Source organism: Pleurodeles waltl, chromosome 1_1, assembly GCF_031143425.1.
Source record: "Pleurodeles waltl isolate 20211129_DDA chromosome 1_1, aPleWal1.hap1.20221129, whole genome shotgun sequence".
NCBI lineage: Eukaryota > Metazoa > Chordata > Amphibia > Caudata > Salamandridae > Pleurodeles > Pleurodeles waltl.
In genome coordinates this window covers 443,145,056-443,161,154 of record NC_090436.1, presented here as the reverse complement: position 1 = coordinate 443,161,154, position 16,099 = coordinate 443,145,056, and the positions used below count along the sequence as shown (strand labels likewise).

Sequence of the window (16,099 nt, the reverse complement as noted above, 5' to 3'; positions counted from 1 at the left end):
TATGTGGTAGCGAGCAGACGATCCTCAAGATTAGGTATATGTAAGCCTATGCACAGAAAGATATCTCCTGCATAAAATTTTGAGTGTACTCATCAAGACTTCTGTCAAATCCCTTAAAATTGGAAATCCTCAGAAATCTTAGGGCACAAACTTGGACTTGGAGGTTTTTGACACTGAAAAACATATTTGTGAATCCTTCTCAATGTTTTAAGATCTTTAAGGAGTAACACGCACATGTATGCAGACACTTTCAGTACTAGAGTATGTAGGAAGCTGGCCTGATGTGTGGTGGGTACCTAAGATACTTACACCTTATACCAGGTCCAGGTACCCCTATTAGTGTAGTGTAGTCAGTGTCTAGATGCCAGGCTCTCTAGAGGTAGCTGTGGCTGAGCAGCCAAGGTTTATCTAGGAGACATGCAAAGCTCATGCAATACCACTGTAGTCACACAGCACTTACACACATGAAAGAAAAGTTACTGGATTTTCCCCAAACCACTAAAAAGGACTAAAAAGAAGATAATGCAACACCCAGACAGGACTGCAAGAAACCAGTGGTGGATTCCTGAAGAGGAAGAACTGTGGAAGAAGGGGACCAATTCCAGAAGTCGCAGGAGTGTCTGGTGGTGGCAGGAGGCACTACCCACCAGTCTGTGGTGGCAGGAGTTGGTCGAAGGTAGGATAAAGACGGTCAACAATGCAGCTCTGGAGCCGTAGAAGAGTTCCTGGAGGATGCAGTCGACATCCCACGCCGGATGGAAGATTGCAGTCGGTCAGTGGTGTGAAAAAGCCACCAACAAGCCTTGGCAAAGGCAAAAGTCATGAAGAAGCAAAAGTGGAGCTGCAGTGAACCAGCAAGGTCCAGAAGGACTCAACCCATGGGAGGAGTCCTGCGGGGACCCTCAGCAGGGCAGGGAGTCCACAGAAGAAAAGGCAGCCCTCACAGGAGACGCACTAGAAGAGGAACCAGGAGTTGCAAAGGAGGTTCCCAGGCCACAGGAGAAGCACGCAGAGGGCTGTGCGTCACAGGGAAGAGTGCTGGGGCAGCATGGAGCCTGAAGATTCCTTGGTGGAGATGCCAACAAACCTTGGTAGCTGCAAGAGAGACAGTGCATCGGGGTACTGTCCTGCAGGGGAAGGCAAGGGCTTACCTCCACCAAACTTGGACAGCTGGCAGAGAGGACCAAGAGGACTACTCCAGACCACCACCCGCAATGCAGGATCCACGCAGCTCAGGATGAGAGGAGATCCACGCAGCCGGCCGTCATTGTTGTTGGTGCCTGCAGATGCAGGGGAGTGATTCCTTCACTCCAAGGGAGATTCCCTCTTCCTTTGCGTGCAGACTGAAGACTTGCCACCCTCAGAGGATGCACAGCCGGGGAAATGTTGCAGAAGCTGGAAGGAGCCGTGGAAACAATGTCGCAAGCAGAGTCTTGGTCGTGGATGCACATTGTCGGTTCCTGGACCGTCCAGTCGCAGTTCCAGTGGCTAGAAGTTGAAGTGGAGGTTGTAGAGGAGTCCTGCTGCAAAAGCAAGATCCTAAATAGTCCTGAAAGGGAGATTGCTCACCTAGCCAGGTCACCACCTATCAGGAGGGGGCTCTGACGTCACCTGCCTGACCTGGCCACTCAGATGCTCCCAGAGGCCTCTGCCCACCTTGGATTCAAGATGGCATAATCAAGGGACCCCCTGGAGGAGCTCTGTGCACCACCACTGGGGTGGTGATGGACAGGAGAATGGTTACTCCCCTTTCCACTGTCAAGTTTCGTGCCAGTGCAGGGACTGGAGGTCCCTGAACCGGTGCAGACTGGTTTACGCAAGGAGGGCACCAAATGTGCCCTTCAAAGCATACCTGTGGCTTAGGGAGGCTACCCCTCCCAAGACATGCAACACCTATTTCCAAAGGAGAGGGTGTTACCCCCCCTCTAAGAAGAAGTTCTTTGTTCTGCCTTCCTGGCCTTGAGCCGGTCAAGTAGCAGGAAGGCAGAAACCTGTCTGAGGGGTGGCAGCAGCTTGGGCTGCCTGGAAAAACTCCAGAAGGCTGGTAGTAGCAATGCTGGGGGGGGGGGGTCCTTTAAGGAGTCCCAGAGTGCATGGAATCATACTTCCAATACTTGCTACAGTATTGGGGTATGATTCCGACATGTTTGATACCAAACATGCTTGGTTCAATCAGTCAATCAATAAGGGATTTATAGAGCGCACTACTCACCCGGTAAGGTCTCCAGAGACTGGTGGGAAGAGGGGGAGCTACTGGTCGAAAAGCCAAGTCTTGAGGTGTTTCCTGAATGATAGAAGGTCTTGGGTCAGGCGGAGGTGGAGCAGTAGGGAGTTCCAAGACTTTGCGGCAAGGTGAGAGAAAAACCTTCCTCCGGCGGTCGTGCGACGGATGGTTCAGAGTTACCATTATGTAGCTGGACATAGGTAGTGACCTATGTCCAGTACAGGAGTAGAATGGCGTCCCAGCACTCACGAAGTCCATGAAAATGAAGCTGGTGTTCGGGGGAGCACCTCTGCTCATGCAGGGGTCCCCTCACACATAGGTACCTGCACCCTGCCCTCTGTGCACTTACTGTGACCTAGTGCAGTGACCTGTAGTGAAAAAGGGTGCATGTAACCTTTCACGCAGGCTGCAATGGCAGGCATGCAGATACACTTTGCATCGGCTCACCATGGGTGGCATAATACATGCTGTAGCCCATGGGGAATCCCTGGTGCCCCAATGCCCTGGGTACCATATACTAGAGACTTACAAAGGGGCACCAGTATGCCAAATGTGGGTTCTGTGGGGTCCAAACAACCATATTTAAAGAGAGAGAGCGCAGTCACTGGGGTCCTGGTTAGCAGTACCCAGTGAACACAGTCAAACACACTGACAACAGGCAAAAAGTTGGGATAACCATGCTAAAAAGAGGCTACTTTCCTACAGAGTAATCAAATGTGTCTACTCCACATCTATTTCTAAACATAGGTAGACAAACAACATGAATGAGATTAAAACATTGATACAAACCTTAGTATACAGAATGATGACTGCCTATTTTTACGTACCTGCTAACTTTCAACCAGTCTGCTGGTATGGATGACACAAGACTGTTCTTGACTTCAATCAAAAACTGAATCAAACAAAAAAAAAAAAGCTATGCATTAAGATAAGTGATAAACAGATCATGAAATTCTTTAGCAATCTAATCATACAAAAATAGGATTTTGCCCAAGAAGCAGTGTTAATTCACAGTACTGCAGTGCAATGAGTGCCAATTCGAAAGAGACATATAAAAACAAACAAAATAACACAAGGATTCATTTTTTAAAATTATTGTAGCATGCTGCTACACGTCAGCTGTAAAGCAAATGTCAATGTATTTAAACACAAGTCTTAAATGAGTATCTTTTGGGGATCAATGTTATCAAGTGTGCAAGATATTCACACCTTTCAAGAGCTCCTGTGGCCCATTTCTATATCCTAATCGCTTACCTATTCTCAATACTAGGGAAGGAACTTGCATTTTCCTTAAACAATAAAAAAGAAACAAAAGACACCAACCTCGAACAGAAACCAAAGGGTACCCTCTCAACAGAATCCACTGAAAATGGTGCAAGGGCTTGCTAAAGAGAAGCATGAGGAGTTCTGGTGGTCTGTGGTGCAATTTTCTCTGAAACATGGATGCAGGATCCAGAGTAGAGAATATGATCCCAGAACCCGTCCGCTTTGGGATGGTCACTGCAGCAGTGAATGTGACATTTTACAAGTGTGCTGTGGCCCAGAGAAGTGAGGTTCATCTCTCGAAGGTGAGTGGACTTCATTCTGGGCGTCCGACAGCAAGGGACTCGGGCATGCATCCTTGCCACCCCCTAAGGAGCTGCTACTGAAGAGCCTGTCAGCAGGATTGGGCACTCCGGTTGATGTGGCTGGAGTAGAACGCTAATGGAGCTGCAAAGCTTGCCACAGTCAACAAGAACTTAATAAGACAAGCAATGTTTAGCAGCTACAAATATGAGATTCAACAAGAAACATTGTATTACAATCTTTTCAAAGTCGATAAAAAAGGATTATTGGGTTTCGTTTCTAAACATAATTGTACATTTGGAAGCAATCACAGTATTTTCTTAAAAAGACAGTCATGACATGATTATTCATATGTAGTGAACAAAACAAATGGAAACCTAAGTTTCATAACAGTATTCTTTTTTCTTCATGCTATACTTAGGTGATAGGATATACATACACATCACTGAATCTAGGGTTAATGCTCCAAAATGCAAAAGTGCTCATGCTTTGGGTTACAATTTGCACAGTATTAAACAGCTATATGAAAGTGGTGAGACATGTTTAAATATGTGCAAAAAATACATTGTCGTTATTTAAACGTGCCCAACCAAGTCCATAATTATAAATCTTTCACCTGGAATTATCAATGCTTCAACAAGTGGCTAAATTTCTATATTGATCACGAGCAGTGCCAGCGTAAAAGCCCTATGTACATAAGGAATGGGACTAAGTCAGAATATCTCAGCACAATCAAAATGAGTCCACTAGTGTCTAGGAGGAAACATACTCATGTTGTAGTATACTCGTCCAAAAGTTGTACCCAGTGGTCAGCACATCAATGAAATCTCCAGAAAGGAGATTTCGAGCGCACAAACGTATTGCAATGTTGTCAGGATACTAGACAACAGAAAGTGCAGATGCATATGTACATTCAGAGGAACAGGAGTGTGTTAAGAAACAGAGCAATTCGTACCCCGGCCAGGAAAGGTGGTCTTTGTAATAACTAAAGACAGCAGGTTGAGACAGTGTATCAACACATGATGGTTAGAAAAGACTGCCTCAGTGAGGCCTGCTTCCAGTAAATTGTTTTAAAAGTTTCAGAGACCGGAAAGGGGAGCATTATATTATACGTGACGGTTGCCTAAGTAAGTAATGCTGAAGCTCGAATGGATTCTAAAGCTCAATTTGGAAGGCGAAACGTCAAAGATGAGTTATGCAAATTCAATACTGACCCATATCCATGGTTAACATGGATATCAAAATTTCAACTCAAGGACTTCTGAACTCAATGAAATTAATGTTGTTAATTAACACTAAGCCAATAGATCTGTTTAGGGCTATTGGATTGCATGTCATGACCGTAAGTGAGGATTATGCTCTCTGTCTTCGCTTTTATTTGAATAGCAGCTGTGTCAGAACAGGTGGGTGAAGTGGGCCATGCAAGAAGCTGGTATAGATACTTGGGAGTTTGGGGCTCATTCTACCAGAGGAGCTAATGACTCCAAGGCTTTTCCCTTGAGCACTGGATTGGAAAATATCATAGATAAGGCACCTCGTCTTCAGACTCTGTTTTTAAGAGTTTTTATGTTAAGCCGCTTCATTCTATGGAATCATTAGTGGTGGAAAAGCTTTGAACTACCATAATCCTCACCTCCGGTCCTGACATAGAATAGAACATTTCCTAGCTTCTGTAACGAAAAGTTTCAATTCTATTAAGGATACGAAGGAGGGGATTATCCCGCCCGGTGTCTTGGATCAACTATGCTGCCCGGTTAAATGATCTTCGTACCAAAGATAAGTAATCGCTTTTGAGCTTATATCTTACTTAAGAGTCAATTAATTTCCTTATCCTAGTCAGCGTTGCTCAAGTTTGACATTGCATCTCAGTTCATAAGCCGTGTAAAGTTCTGTAGGGTATTCCATGCATGTAGTGTTACTTCTTTCGTAGGAAATCATATGGGCAAACAGGAATCATGGTTAATTTTCAGCTGCTCATCGTTCAACAAAAGAGGAAGATAGCGGGCTGACAAGGACCTATAATGAGCTGTGGGACACTCACATTGGCTGTTTTGTTTCATGAACTTTTCCCTGATGTTCATGGGACTTGTGGTTGTTTAATGTTCTGACATGGCTGCTATTGGAATAAAAGTGAAGAAAGAAAACATAATCCTCGCCTCCGTGCCCTTAATAGAATGAAAACTTTCTGTTACGGAAGCTAGGAAATTTTATATTAGCATTGTAAAGTTGAGTGCTGAGCACAGGCAGCAGCCAGGCAGTTAGATCACTTCAGATACTTGGGTATACAGATCATACATGCAATACCCATTGTGGACATACAGATTACACATGATACCCAATATGATATTTTACTAGGTGGAGCACGTTTTGAATGGCTGAGGAGGCCTACTGCATTTTGGGTTACACTGCACTCCTATTGTAGGGGAGGGTGCCAAAAACAATGGTGGTTTTGTTACCCAGATTCTTATATCTGCTGCATAGGTTTGTTTCTGAAAATTGCTAGTCAAATTGGTTTGAGCTAGAAAACGTTTGGTTGGAGATATTACATTTGCCCAATGAGAGAGGGAGCTTGTGCAGCCAGATATAGAATAGTGTATACTGCCTTGTAGCTCCTACATGCTGCGTCATGGGGGCCCATTTGGCTACACCCAGAGAGAGGCACTCAAGTACCCTTAGGTTCTCCTACTGATGGGATACAAAGAGGCAACAGGTGTCCCTAGCCTGATCCAGTTAAGGGTGTAATTATGAAATTGGGCAAGTAAAACAATTATGTAAAAAGGATCTATACTCCAGGGCTGTCTCTCTGTGAGTTAAGCTAGGCTTTGAAAACATGATAGATGATAAAGTAGTGACTAGATCGGTGAAAGATGGTTGTTACATGAGACCAGTTCTCGGAGGGCAGTTTCCTCTCCTCTGAAGAGGAAAAGAAGCAATTTGGGTGCAATTGGGACAATTCCTCCAAAATGCAAGATTAGTTGGAATAGCTCATGAAACAGACCTTATGCCAGCAGGACCCCGAGAAGGTTGTTAAATTGCTTCAAATATTAGTCCATGCAGAGGGTGGTGAAAACGTCTCAGCACTGTATGAAGCATTTAGGGAGAAGAGGTCCCCCTCAATTCCACAAGGACAGCACATAGCCATGGACTGATAATGTGCTGGAGTCTGCAACTATGTTAAACAGGTATCCAGTACTGCACCATTAACATTAATCCAGTTTAATTACTTATGTAATTGACTGATTAATGGATTGCTACTTATGCTAGATTTTTAGATCCCTTATTTGCTTCAAAAGAAATATACGTGTGATTGGAGGTGCCCTAGTTGCAGAGGAGTAGAAGCACATTTTACTCACACGCCGTGTCTGTGCAGTGAAGATCAAATATTTTGGGGATAAATAATGGACAGGAGGCAGAAGGCAATGAAGCCAATGGTTACAATGACGCAGAGGCAGGGTCAGCTGGTCCTGACTGCATGACTTAAGTGAGGGGAGATGCAGTGCATATAACAATACATTGGCTGCAGCCACAAACGCCTAGATTGAAGTCAGACTAAGGATATCCCAGAATGGGTGTTAACAGAAAATTATTAATGGTGTGGTGAGAAAAGGGTGCCAAAATAATGGAAACACTAGTGAATTGGGCCATGGTGCTGAAAGAAAAGGGACAACCGTGGGAGATGGAATGAAGCTGATATACTTGGTATAGGAGTCAAAGTATAACATACAATAGAGGATGCATTCTAGTGTGGTATACCATAGCTGATTAAAGGGCTTAATGTCTACCATTGCATAATAATGGCAGGTTAGATGCAAGACAGGTGGAAAGTGAAAAGGTACATACTGGAGTTCAGAAGAAACACCAGTGGACATTGGTTGAGTATTGGCACTGTCGGACTCTCCAGAGGATACCATATTGCTAAGGTCAGTGTCTCTGTTTTGTTTTCTATAAATTATAAATAAAATCTAAAAAGATAAAATACATGGAGAGCCCTCTGGGTCATAGTGTGAATGCCAAGGAGGAACAGCCTGCAGAATATATCAGCCATATGAAATTGTCAGGCGACTAAGCAGGGCCTAAATCAACTCTAAATTTTATGACAAGACCAGAGGCTCCTATTATGCTATTCTTTTCTTGTTTATTTAAATAGCAACTGCAGTCAAGACAAAACTACAACTCCCATCAGACAAAACTACAACTCCCATCAGGCAAACGAAAGTGGCCAATAGGGAACAACAAGTAGTCTAGTATAATGCACCAATCACCAACGGGCTGTCCCTATAATACTTATCTTGACTGAGAACAGTCCCTCTTTTCTTGCTGCTCGCAGTCAAGATAAGTATCTTTATACATTTCATATATTGGTTATATGCACTGTTTATTGTACTAATAATTTCATTAACGCTGTTTGCTCAAGCGTATGCTTATCCCGCTGCTGTGTTTCTGCTCAGTGGGCTTGTTGCCGCACGTCTTCCCTGCGGCGCGGGCTCCTACCTGGCATTGTCCATTTTAACCTTCGTAGCGCGACTGCCATATTCAACCGATGGTCACAGGGAACAAACGGCAAGTGCTTTATCGCGCTCCTCAACTTCGGTCCTTTTTTCCTTTAATTAACATTTCGTCGGACCCTCCGACAGCTTTTCCCCATGGCACACCTCAGCCTACGACCGCTCCCTTTGTTTTACCCACCCATAGGCGGAGCGCACTCAGTTTGCAATCGGTTCTTCTGAGGAAATTAACCCTTTCCTCACCGTGTTTGCCTGTCATTCCCCAGAGCTTGTACTTTTTCAGCACAATGGACAGCTCCTCCATTTCTCATGCTGCCATTGAGGAGGAGGAGGTTATTAAAGAGAATTTAAATGATTTTATCCAACTATCAGTTGAACAAGCAGACACTGCTTCACTGGAAAAATTGTCCAAAAATCTTGAAACTTTTGTGGTAAAATTAGTTTCCAAGATGATTTTGGCCCAGTCTGCGGGGGATAGCAGAAAGCGTCCTTGTGCTGCAAAAAATACCAAAGCGACGTTATTGATTGGTGAGGGTTCCTCACACAGGACAGAGGACGTGGTTCCTCAAAGGCCTCCCTTAAGAGAGGGGATAACCTCTAACAAATCGTCTAAAAAATGGGTATCTAAATCCAAACATATTTCTTCTCCTATTATAATATCGAAAATTCTGGACGCTGATGATGAATTGCATGACCATAACCCGGATTCAGATACTTCCGACATTGATAATGGAGATTCTTTGTCCCCTCCTCCTCCCAAAAAAGCCAAACTCGAGGCCCAGGAGCTTTCCAAGTCGTGCAAAGTCACATATGCAGATGGGGATCCTATGTTCGACCCTGACATTCAGCATCCGCATTCTACTGAATGGTTTCCGGCGGACCATGTGGCTGAATATGTGACCTCTAGATTGCACACCCCCCTTGACAAACAAGTCAGAGCGAAACTAAAATCGGAATGTCCTCGCCCATCTCTCCGGTCTAAAATTTCAGCAACTCCAGCTATTGACACTTCCCTCATCACTTTTTTCACCTAGTTTGGTAAAGACCCACGCAAAGGAGTCGATAAGGCCTGGTCCACATGCCAGGACAAATTGTTGGATGTTGTGAGACCTTTGACCTGCATTTTTGATATGGCAGAAGCAGCCCGTTTTGAAAATTCTAGCGTGGACCCTGTTGAGTTATCGTTATGGGTACAAGGAGCTTTGTGTTTATTAGGCAACGCCAATTCTGCAATAATCCATGAGTGCAGAAAGGGGCTCCTGCTCAAGCTCGATCCCAAACTTGTGAGTCTGGCAGTCTCAGATCCAGGGATTAAAGCAGAAGGTTTCCTTTTTAGTGACTCGTTTATCAAAGAACTCAGTAAATATGTTGCTACGTTTGCATCACTAGACAAGGCGCAACAATCGCTTAAGAAAATGTTCTCCAGTCGGGTTTTCACCAGGTCCGGCAGAGGCAGGAACCGATTTGCCGGCCGAACACACAATAACCAAGGGCCCCGTGGCGCATATTCCAGCACCTACCAGGAGTACAGATCTCAATTTTACCCACAGAGAAATTGTGGTTTCAGAAACCAGGGCAACAGAGGTTCCAGGTTCTCTTCCCAGCCCAGTAAGTCAAACTTTTCACCTTCCTGTTGTAGGAGGTCGTCTTTTATTGTTCCTTCCAGAATGGCAGTCTGTCACAGCAGATCCTTGGGTTTTAAACACCATCCAGGGTTACACTATTGAGCTCTACTCAGAGCCTTTTCAATCAATCTTTCCTCATCCTCCCCAGGTTTCTTTAGAAATAACACACTTGATTTTCCACAGAGATTCAATCTCTTCTTCAAAAACAAGCAATTGTCCCTTGCCTTCTGGACCCTTTGGGCTTTGTCAGCTCAGACTTCTTAGTTCAAAAGAAAAACAAAAAGATGCATCCAGTTATCAATCTAAAACACTTCAACCAATTTATCGTCTACCGTCACTTCAAAATGGAGACCATCCTTCATCTCAGAGATTCTTTACTTCAAGGCGACTGGATTGTTCGGTTAGACCTTCAGGATGCGAATCTCACAGTCCCCATGCATCTGGATTCAAGGATGTTTTTACAGTTCCAATGGCTCAATCAAATATATTATTTTTCCTCCCTACCTTTCAGTCTTTCTTCCGCCCCATGGTGTTTCACGAAACTTATTAAACCGGTCGTAGCCTTTCTCAGAGCTCGAGGAGTCAGATTCATCATTTACTTGGACGATATCCTCCTCATGAACCAAAGTCGTTCGTCTCTTCTTTCTCATGTTCATCTAGCCTACACTCTTTTCACAGATATCTTCATTATCAACGACGAAAAGTCTTCCTTAGTTCCTGTTCAAATAATAGAGTTTTTAGGTTTCCTGGTGGATTCCGTTTCGCCACACTTCTTCTGCCATCAGCAAAGATTAAATCCATCAAATCAGAAATTCTCCAAATTTTACGTAGTTCCCTTCTTTCTATCAGATCCCCAGCAAGAACAGTAGGCCTTCTGTCATCCTCAATCCAGGCAATTTTTCCAGGCCCGTTACATTATCGAGCCCTCCAAAGATTAATGATTGGTCATTTTCAAAAAGGTCTTGCTTATTCGGACTCTATCACCCAAGATCAAGACTCTCGAACAGAGTTGCAATGGTGGATAGACCATTTAGACGCATGGAACGGCAGGACTATCTTTGCATCAGCCCCAGATCTTGTATTAGAATCAGATGCAAGTCTGCTAGGTTGGGGGTCCCAGTGTGGTCCAATCGCGACTGGAGGTACATGGTCTCTAGAGGAGTCAAGGTTGCACATCAACTGTTTAGAGATGCTTGACAGTTCCTTTGCGATCAAAAGCCTGACAAGAGACAGAGTTTGTTGCTCAGTTCTTCTCAGGATGGACAACGTCTCAGCGGTCCGTTACATCAACCATTTGGGAGGCACAAAGTCCAAACCTTTAGCGGAATTAGCAAAAGGGTTTTGGGATTTTTTTCTTCGAAACAGCATCTCAGTCCATGCAGAATACTTACCAGGCAATCTCAATTCAGTGACACATTGACACTCTCGCCATTTTCGAGACTCAAGCGATTGGAAACTCCATCCCGAAGTCTTCAACACCATTCATCACAAATGTGGCCCTTTTCCCATAGATCTCTTCGCTTAACATCTCAACACACAGCTTCCACAGTTCTTCAGTTGGCGCCCAGATCCCTCAGCTCTAGCCTTCGATGCTTTTTCTCAGGATCGGTCAACCTCCCTAAATTATGCCTTCCCTCCTTTCATCATGATAAGCAGGTTGCTAGCTCAAGCAAGACGTCAACAAGCTACGTTGGTTCTCATTGCTCCTTTTTCGGCAATCCCCAGTGTGGTTTTCCACTATTCTGGAACTATCAATAGACTCTCCCTTTCTTATTCCCTCCTTTCGGGAACTACTCTCCAATCCCCTCAGCCTTCCTCACACCCTTATCCTAGAGAATCTCCTAACTCTTTCGGCCTGGAAAATATCAGGGAATCCCAGTCATTCTCTTCTATTTCGTCAGAGGCTTCAAACCTCATTGAAATTTCCTGGGCTCCGGGAACAAATCAGCCTGGTCTCTTTCACATAGCTGATGTGTGGGAAGACACATCGGTCCCCTTACAGCAGATTTAACCTTTATCGTTACTTTTTTGGCAGCAGAAGCCAGTAAAGGTACGACTTACCATACCATTAACTTGTACAGGTCCACCATATCTTCTTCACACACTTACATCAAGTGGGAGAACATCCGTTAGTTTGCCGTCTTTTAAAGGGAGTAACATTTTTCAATCCTCTTAAACCTAAATACAGTTTTTTGTGGGATGTAAATGCTGTTTTTAATCTTTTTATTTCTTGGCCAGACAATACAATGCTTACTTTGAAAAAAATAATCTGCCAAGCTTACCATGCTTTTACGCCTTGTTTCTTTTTAGCGGCTCTCTGTTAAAGCTTTGGATGATATTGCTCGTCATTTTACTCCAACAGGTGTTCTTTTTAAAGTTCACAGACGCACAAAGAACTTTCGCCAGTTTTTTATCCTTATTTCCCTGACCACCTTAAGTTATGTGTGGGCCAATGTTTGAAAGTTTATGAACAACAGACAGACAATTTGAGAGCTTCCTCAGCATCTCAACGCCTCATTTCTTTCAGAAAACCTTTCAAGCCTGTTTCCTCCCCTACTTTAGCTCGTTGGGTCAAATGGATTATGTCCTTAGGGGGCATCAATACTTCTGTCTTTAGGGCCCATTCAGCCAGAGGAGCTATGGCTTCCAACGCTTTTTGGGCTGGTTCCTGGCTGGAAGACATTCTCAGATCGGCTGACTGGTCTAATGATAATGTATTCAAAGTGATTTATTGTAAACCAGTTCAACATGCTTCATTAAATGTGATTGATTTGGTTTAAACTAGAATAATAGGAGCCTCCGGTCTTGTCATAAAATGTATATTTTCCTAGTAGTTTATGAAGGCAAGTCTTAATTTTATTAAAGACACGGGGGCGAGTATTATCCCACTCTACAAATTCTTATTTTTGTTTATTTCCTCCCTAACAGCATGTTCAGCGACTCCACAGGCTTCCTCCTAAGAGCTGCTTCGCTCAACGACACCTTGCAGGAGCCCCCCATCAACTGCATTTCAAGTCAACCATCTTCAGTCAGACGTTCGGACCCTTCCAAGTTCTGTTTCTGGACCGCTAATTGTTCTACAGGAACTTTTGTCCGTTTTCATGGCAATATGCATATGTTGTTCTGTTATTCCATTATTTGTTACTTTTTAATCTTGTGCAAGAAAAAAGGACTGTTTTCAGTCAAGATAAGTATTATAGGGACAGCCCGCTGGTGATTGGTGCATTATACTAGACTACTTGTTGTTTCCCATTGGCCACTTTCGTTTGCCTGACGGGAGTTGTAGTTTTGCCTTGACTGCAGCTGCTATTTAAATAGACAAGAAAAGAATAGCATAATACTCGCCTCCGTGTCTTTAATAAAATTAAGACTTTCCTTCATAAGCTACTAGCAAAATCTACGTTTACCTTTACTAAAGGGAAGAATTACTCTAGTTGAGGATGTTATGGTTTCAGACAGTACAGCTAAACCTTGTCAAAGAAAGACATCGAAGTTCCAGAAAGAAGGGACACGGTTACTTTCCAAAGCGCTGTTCATCAGTGCAACATAAGAATAACAAGCATTGCCAAAGCTAATAGGTTCAGATTTTTCTTAATGGAAGCGTTCAGTAACAGTTAGGTGACTGTGCGTGTTGTCCCCAGTTTCCCTGGAAAGAAAATCCCATAAAGAAGCAGCATGTGTACCCTCAAAGAATTGTGTTATGAAAATGAGTCTGATGATGATGTTTGTGTTGTACGTGGTAAACTTAAATAGCACACGCAGCAACATATTGCATGGTAGATACTTTTAACAAAGGGTCAGTGTCTCATTTGCATCAAATAGAGAGCCTAAGTGGATGTTGAATTTGCGAACAAAAAAGGATCTGAATCCACAACAAGCTATCATGACAGCAAAGTGAAACAGATGAACCATAGTGTTTCTCTGACAACAAGCACTTCCTAAAGAAAAATTATATAAATCAGCTATGAAAATGCTGATATTTCAGCAAAGTGAATACATCAAAGAATACACCCTGACTCAATTAGAAAACATTACTTGATTACGCATTGGCAAAGCCTAATGGGAACACAAATTTAACACTATAAGTCAGCTTATAAAGCAATGGCAAAATATAAAAAACACATTCTCGCCAAAAGCAATGGAGACTGACCCAAGTCCACTATTTCTCTACACTTCCTTTTGGATTTTTTAAAAACTGATGACACAAGGCTGTCTACACACATTATTAGATAAAGCTGTCTATAACCGCACCAAGAGCCCTATTTGAACAATTCATCTCTAAAACGGAATGACATGCAGTTTAAAGGGAAGAGAAATGCTCACAGATAATGAGGACCATAAAGCTGATGGTAGGTTTTCTTGTTAAGTGGGGGGCGTGGCCTTGGAGGTCAAGATTGGCAGTCAAGCCCTAGCAAAGCTTCCGTCGCCTGATCTCTAATCAACATGCATCCTGCCCAACACGAGTCACACTTATCCCTCTTCCCTGACTGTAGTCTGCTGTTGGGCTCCGGGCCCCCTCCATGCCCCCTTTTTGGACAGTGCAGGAGTCAGTGCAGGTGCCAAGAGTGGTAGAGGACCCCTGGGCATTGGTTCAAATGGGATGCACATAAGAAAAGTTGGATACACATTCAAGTCCCACTGTGGCATTACAAATGGCTTTGGAGGGAACATATGTAGTAGACCTTTAAGAAAACTTGCCACAGCAGTAGGCTTAAATAAAGATTGATCCAGCAACTTCAAAACTGCGGGAAGTTCAGACAAATGGCTTTCAACAGTGCCCAATGCAAGGCCTTTTTGGGACAATGACAAAACAAACAACACTTCAGACAGCTTAGCTTGTAGTGGTCCAATCTAACGAGTGCTGCACCAAGACATAAACTTGTCCCGGCAGCTGGTGTATACCAAATTCCGAGATGGGTGCCTGGCTGTCAGAATAACATGAAGAACTTCAGGAAGAAAACTGAAGGACAATAGCTGTATCAGCTCAATCACCACTCATGGAGGTGCTAGATGCAGGACCCTGCCCTGTTGCTTCAAAAGTAGATCCTCCCGAAGCAGAAGCTTGATCCGAGGACAGATGCTCATGCCCAAAGGTTCTGGACACAACACCCTTCTAGCCCAGTGTGGAGCCATTAGGATGACTTTGGCCAGGTCACTCTTGATGGTCTTCAGAACTCGAGCCAAAAGAGACAGAGGCAGGAGTCTGAACTCCACTCTATATGGAATGTGTCTCCGAGAGAGAATCTTCCTGGGAAATGCTGACACTGCATTGTCAGCTGTAGTGAAAAAATCAAGTCAAGGCTCTCCCCATTGATGGAAAACACCCTGTGCCACCTCCGGGTTTAACTGCCATTTGTGTTCCGCTAGGGTCGTCAATTGAGTTTATCTGCCATGAAATTTAGAGATGCCAGCAGGTGGTTTACGAAATACACTAGCGAGTAAGCCAGTTCCACAGGAGCAAAGCTTCCTGGCATAGGATCCAATACCCCATTCCACTCTGCTTGTTGCAGTACCACATGGCAATGACAAGCACACTGCCTGCAACTACAACAAATTCATGTGGAGCTAAGTTTCCCCTTGAGACCAGAGTCCTCTGATCTCCACCTCTCACAGATGATGGCCTCCCCAGACCAGTAGTGATGCATCCGTCACCACAGTTAACACTGGATAGGGTGAACATGAGGCATTGTTGACTACCAGGATGCAGGAGACCAACAGTCCTAGCAACCTGACCCCGATCCTCACTGAGATCCAGGACTGAGGTTGAAACCTCAGGATCATAGCTCAAATGTCCTGGCCTCTCTGCTTTAGAGGGGATGGATGAAACTGCATTATATCCACAATAGCACCGATAAATGGGAGCACCTGTGATTCACTATCATCTGGAGGTGGTCTATGAATGCCTGGGGTGAACCTGCCGTCAACAGCCAGTCATCGAGGTACAGGAAGACTGTTACACCTGCCCTCCAAAGGAGTGTTGCAACCAGCACCAACAGCCCAGAGGCGCCTATAAGGCCAAAGGGGGAGTAATATCCAGTTCCTACTTTCAAGACCAGAACCCACTTTATAGCCCTTATGGCCAGATTGGCCCACACTTCCTGCTGCAAAAACAGACATGTTCATCCATCAGCGGCACTGCGCTGATGGATACAGAAAGAAATAAAAGGGCATATCCCCGC

The 16,099-nt window shown here is 44.2% G+C and overlaps 1 protein-coding gene across 3 annotated transcripts in view; it reads right to left on the bottom strand.

Annotated features, from left to right (window-relative positions):
* Window positions 1–16,099, bottom strand: part of MSH3 (mutS homolog 3) — a 1,766,808-nt gene that overhangs the window by 699,993 nt on the left and 1,050,716 nt on the right. For all 3 annotated transcript variants that reach the window (XM_069224514.1, XM_069224522.1, XM_069224532.1), the window contains exon 16: window positions 3,052–3,116. In XM_069224514.1, the coding sequence (XP_069080615.1) occupies window positions 3,052–3,116 (65 nt within the window). The remainder of the gene's footprint in view (window positions 1–3,051; window positions 3,117–16,099) is intronic.